The sequence below is a fragment of the Delphinus delphis genome, chromosome 17 (assembly GCF_949987515.2).
Source record: "Delphinus delphis chromosome 17, mDelDel1.2, whole genome shotgun sequence".
NCBI lineage: Eukaryota > Metazoa > Chordata > Mammalia > Artiodactyla > Delphinidae > Delphinus > Delphinus delphis.
Genome location: NC_082699.1, coordinates 77,968,958 through 77,974,957, shown reverse-complemented (window position 1 = coordinate 77,974,957; position 6,000 = coordinate 77,968,958). Strand labels below are relative to the sequence as shown.

General features: G+C 52.8%; 1 protein-coding gene across 2 annotated transcripts in view; it reads right to left on the bottom strand.

Moving 5' to 3' along the window:
• The window catches only part of DENND3 (DENN domain containing 3), a 59,572-nt gene that overhangs the window by 33,988 nt on the left and 19,584 nt on the right, over positions 1 to 6,000 (bottom strand). For both annotated transcript variants that reach the window (XM_059995250.1, XM_059995251.1), the window contains exons 7-8: positions 5,738 to 5,956; positions 2,717 to 2,832 (exon numbers count right to left, since the gene is read on the bottom strand). In XM_059995250.1, coding sequence (XP_059851233.1) covers positions 2,717 to 2,832; positions 5,738 to 5,956 — 335 coding nt within the window. The remainder of the gene's footprint in view (positions 1 to 2,716; positions 2,833 to 5,737; positions 5,957 to 6,000) is intronic.

The window sequence follows — 6,000 nt, the reverse complement described above, 5'->3', positions numbered from 1 at the left end:
AGTGGGTCTGGGAGGGACGGCGCAGCTTCCCTGCCCAGGCAGGCTCGGGGGCACGAGGCACGGCCACTTACTTGTCCGGAGGTTCTCAGGGACGGGGGCTCACAGCGGTTTTCATCACACAGGATCCTGGCCTCCCCAACACTGCCCAAGGCTGCACTTTTTTTTTTTTTTTTGCGGTACGCGGGCCTCTCACCACTGCGGCCTCTCCCGTTGCAGAGCACAGGCTCCAGACGCGCAGGCTCAGCGGCCATGGCTCACGGGCCCAGCCGCTCCACGGCATGTGGGATCTTCCCAGACCGGGGCACGAACCCGTGTCCCCTGCATCGGCAGGCGGACTCCCAACCACTGCGCCACCAGGGAAGCCCCCAAGGCTGCACTTTTACATGAGACTTTGGACACCAAAGAGCAAGTCTGAGGCTTTAAATATGCAAAGTAAACCCACCCAACAGTATCCAAAGGTCAGGTGGGGCAGAGGGGACCCGGCGGACACACACTCTGATCATGATGAGGAAGACAGCGTGGCAGTGGGCGGCCAGGCACGGGGCGTCTCAGGGAAGAAGGGCGCTGCTGCCCCTTGTCTCTCCCGGCCAATACCGAGTGTGGGCGCTCGTCACCCCAGGCCCCGTGGGGAGACCCACTGCCACAGCCCAGATCACGGTCCCAGAGCCCTTCACAGACGAGCCTCCGACCACGCACGGGTTAGTTCACATTTATACAGCGCCCCCCACGGTGAGCCTGAGACTCCACGTCCCACTGTCTGGGGCCCTGGCCAAGCGAGACTCCAACCCCCAGGCATGTTCTAGAATTCTAACAATAACACGAGGGCAGAGGTAAGATCCCATCTCACTGGGGATGCGCCACCCAAGCACACTCTTGAGAAGCTGCGCCCAGCGCTGGCAAACACCAGTCCTGGAAAGTCACCCTCTGCAAGTCCGGGGACTGGGGACTGCGCTTATCAGAAAGTGACTGGATGATGAGGAATGTGGGCTTCACCTTCGGAGTTCACGCAGGGAGACGCTCCCACCCAGACCCCTGGCTGGGCCCCCTGCGCACCGCCCGCCAGCCACGCAGGACTCCACACCCGTGGACTCAGCTTGGGGAGTTTTATAAATTTTTTGAAGACGGAAGGAACAATAATGAAGATGGCACTCCCACGTACTTTGTACAAACCATCCAGATAGAAGAAATCATTGATACCAAGGTGTTATAGGCTGAATTGTGTCCCCCCAAATTCCTAGGTTGGAGTCCTAACCCCCAGCACCTCAGAGTGTGACTGTGTTTGGAGACGGGGCCTTTAAGGAGGTCATTAAGTTAAAATGAGGTCACAAGGGGGGACCTAATCCAATATGACTGGTGTCCTTATAAGAGGAGATTGGAACACGGACACCCACAGAGGGACGACCACGTGAGGACACAGGGAGAAGACAGTCATCTACACACCAAAAAGAGAGGCCTCAGGAGGAACCAACTCTGCCAACACCATGATCTCGGACTTCCAGCCTCCAGGACTGGGAGACAATAAACGTCTGTTGCTTAGGTGGTGTTTGTTACAGCAGCGCTCGCTGAGGTAAGAGGCAGAAATGAGAACAGCCAAGTCAGGGAGCCAACACAGAACCACCCGTTCCTTCCCCTCCACTCAGGCCTCAGCTCCTCCCGCATCTGACCTCCAGCAGACAAAGCAGACAAAGTAAAGGGGAACAGTCGGCACTGATAAAAGACGGGCTGCGTCACCAGCTCCTGCGTCACCAGAGCACCAGTCCAGCTACCTGACGACAGCCGGGAGCACCTGCTGCACTAGCCCCCGCCCCACACCCTCCATGGGTCCCACCACGAGCTGCATGCCAGGCCTGCCTCAAGTCCACACACGAGCTGGAGGACTAAAAGCAGGGACTCTCCCACCACCATTTGATTAGATTCCAAAGGGGGAAACGTCCTCCGCAGGTCCACCTGAGGGAGCCCTGGCTCTGCCCCGACCCACCTGCCCCAGATGCACCTTCTTCCCAGCGTAAATAGTAATCACACCTCCTTTCACCCCCCCCGAAAGAAGTACATGGGGCAGTCCCCGTCAGGCCTCTCCGATCACCACAGAGGCCGCAGGGCCTGCAGAGCCTACAACAATTATTATCTGCCCTTTTTGGAAAAATTTTGTCTTGCCTGATCTCAGCCAATGAAGTGTAGTCATAGAGATGGAAAAACCACAAAGAGCCACAAAACAGGTACGGAAAAATAAGAGAACTAAGAGAGCACTGGGTAGGGGGGTGGGGGGGTGAAAGGGGAAGACAGCTTCCTGCCCAGGGAAGGACGGCGGGTCATGGCCGTCAGGGCCCCCCGACTGACAGTGCCATGGGGCAGACGCCACATCTGTTTGCCCATTATATACATACTCTGCCCAATGCATTGGATACATATCTGGTGAGTGGATGAATGAATGAATGAAGGAATGAAGGACAGAGAAGGAACTTCAGAGATCACAGGCACAGAAGAGGGTCGAGAGGTGTCCCGCGGGTGTGACCGTCCCCTGGCCTGGGGGCCATCGTTAGTATTTAGACAAGATTGGTATGAAGACAAATGACTTTTATTTTTAAATATTCACAATTTCCAAACTACTAAATATTACATAAACCATTTGTTAATATAAGATTGGAAGAGATACTTGAAATTGGCAAGTATGAACCTGAACAAGATTTTTCCAAATACCTACTATTTCCCCCCTTACCTCTGAATAAACGTCTGTGCCGCCAGGAGAGGGATGTCAGGAACGTCAACGTCCTCATCGTTAGAGAAGGTGATGCTCCCAGTGTCGATGTTTATCAGAATTAAACCATCGGCTTCCTATAAAATAAGTTTGTAAAGATCGAGTAAGAATCTGAATTTGTTTACATCTTTGAAAACACAAAGATACACTTTGCATTCACCAAGATCGTGTCATCGATAATTAAATTCTCGTATCTAATACGCACACAAAGCCTTATATTATCTACCAGAAAAATGCGGCGTACACCGTGAGTTAGGTTAACAAGCTAATTTGATTAAAAATGCCTCTTTGAGTCAAGATTCCAACATACGAGGTCAGGCCTTCACCCACCCTTGTGCAAACACTCCATGTACCACTTCAGGGAGCCTGGAGAGAACATTCCAGAGCCCCAGTGGGAGCACTCCGACATTCAACACTCAGGGTGCCCGCTGAGTGGCCCAGCCAGCTCTGCACCCCACCTGCCCCAGGACCAGAGCACAGGCGGGTCCTGGGCTCAGGGATCCCACACGCTTAAGAGTTCTTGAGATGCGTGGATGGCTTACTTGTTAAGTCTTATCTGTGACAAAACACACAAATAATGAGTCACACTCCGGAGTTCTACACTTCAACTGTCCCGGGAACAGGACGCCAGAATCCTCCCCAGCTTTTGTGCTGGGCCGGCCACTCAGCACGCGTTTCATGGCACGTGAGATAGGCACAAACACGTCTCCCAGAGCAGAGGCTAAACCAGCAGGGGACAGGCCGCGCTCGTGAGCACGGACACGGAGCTTTAACAAGGGCCCCTTCCGAGCTCCCAGCACATCGAGAAGACATACAAACCCCAAAACACTTTCAGTCAAGACCTGCTGCTTTGCCCTAAAAACCACCCAGAACAGGTAAACCACTAAAACGACTTCCTTTGTGACTGCGGACTGGAATCAAGTAAATATGTCTGCAAGTTTCCCTCCTAAAGGGGCTGAAACAAGACAGTTTTTCCCCTAATGACTAAAAAAAGAAACACAATTTTGAACTACAAAGTATGCCTATTTTTTCCTCATTTGCGAGGGTGACGTTTTTCCACTCCTTCCATGAGGTCTGAATGGCCTTTTCCCACAGTGTTTGTCCCCTGGTGAATCATAGGTTCTGCCAACAACACAGACGTCCCGGCTCCGCCCCAGGAGGGACGCTGGGCTTGGCCAGGATTTGCTCTAAAACGCCGGGAAAAAAACGGATGATGGCTGAGGACAAAGAGCGGTGCACGGCATCCCTTCCACTCTTCTCTCAGCTTTTGCGTACACTTAGAAATTTTCAAAATAAAGTTAAACAACACTGTAAATCAACTATACTCTAATAAAAATTTAAAAATAATAAAATAAGAAGTTAAATGAGAACCTACCCCGTACCAACTACCGATAAACGCAAGGAAAAGTGCTGCACATCGCGAGTCACTGGGGAAACGCACAGCAAAACTACCCAGCAGGAGGATGAGAATCAAAAAGACAGAAGACAAGCATTGGGAGGAAGTGCGGAAATCGAGCTCGCCCTCTGCTGGAGGGAAGGTGTCTGGGGCAGCAGCGGGGAACGACAGCCTGGACATTTGTCAAATGGTTAAACACAGCGCTGGCACCTGACCCGGAAATTCCTCTCCTAGGTACGTACCAAGGTAAATAAACGCGTGTCCACACAAAAACTCGTACATGAGTGTCCACAGCTGCATTATTCACAGCTGTGGTCAAAACGTCCAAACAACCCCAAATGCTCTCAACTCCCGAATGGATAAACAACTGTGGCCTCTTCATTCAAGGGAATCCTACTCGGCAATAAAAATAACGTGCTGCTACACGGACGAACCTCAAAAAACATGCCGCTAAGTGAAAGAAGACAGTCATAAAAGACCACGCACTGAATGATTCCATTTACGTAAAATCCACGTGTACACAACAGGCGACTCCACAGAGATAGAAAGTAGATGCTGGTCGCCAGTGTCTGGGGGGTTGGGAGATGACTGCTAACACATGCAGGGTTTCTTTGTGGGCTGACCAAAGGGTCTAAAATGAGCTGTCACAGCTCTACCAAGTTCCTAAAGCCACTGAGTTGTACAGTTAAGTCCAGGAAACTCTGTGGTATGCAAATTATATCTGAAAAAAAGCTGTTTTAAGAAAACCCAACCTGCTCTTCCTGCTGGCGATGTCACAGTTTATCACAAACCTGTGGCATGAGCTCCCCTTCGAAATGCACCCCACCAGCACAGCAGTAAAAACAGCTGCTGCATTTAAGCACTTACCGTACGCCAGCCTGCTCGATGGGCCCCTTGACGCTGCTGTGATGATGTGGCCAGCACACTCCCTGTCCTTTCACAACCAGGCCTAACACCCCGACACAGGTCAGCCCCCAAGCTGAATCCAGTAAACGGCCACTGGACCCAGCAAGGCCCACGGACCCCTTGGACACGGAGCAATACACTGCATGCACCTGCACTCTTCTAGGAAGCAGGCCCACGGTTTTAATGAACAACAGAGGCTTAATCAAAAAAGGGAAAATGGAAAATATGGAGTGATAACAATGGTGGCTCCCATCCATGAAGCCCAGTCACCTGCCAGGCAGGACAGGGGACATTCCTCAGCCAGAGCCCTGGGAGGCCGAGGCCGTGCCCACTTCCCAGATGAGGAGACTGAGGCTTAGCAAAGGCCAGTAAGTCACTCAGGGTCGCAGAACTAGTAAGCAGCAGAGGTTGAGACTTGAAATCGGTTCCCTCGACTCCAACACCTGCCCTCACCTCCCTGAAAACCCTGGAAGCCACCAGATGTCGTGAATTTAAGTAGCCTGAGAAGTGGCATCAGGGTGTGGCCTTGAGGACAAGGAGGTAGCATTAGCGCCCTGTGATGGAGGGACCGCGGGCCTCTGCGCCCCCCACACCGCAGGGCACCTCCCAGCAGCTTCCCACGCGTCCCCGCAAAGCACCCACGTGACTCAATGCTCTGAATCCAGCGGCGGGTGCCTAACCTTGCTGACTTCTTCAAAGTGGTCCAGGTGGCAGCCCATGAGAAAGGACGTGGGCGCCATGACGAAGTCCAACATCTGCCGCGACAGGATGGGGACGAAGGTGTGCTGCCACTGCAGGGGGTGCAGGTAGGCCATGAAGCACTCAGCCACGAGCGTCAGCAGAGCCCAGCTGGACGAGAAGAACACGACGTGCTGCTCCGTCAGAAGGCACGTTAGGATCTGGGGAAGCAACAACACCGCGAGCAAGCCTGAAACACTGCGAG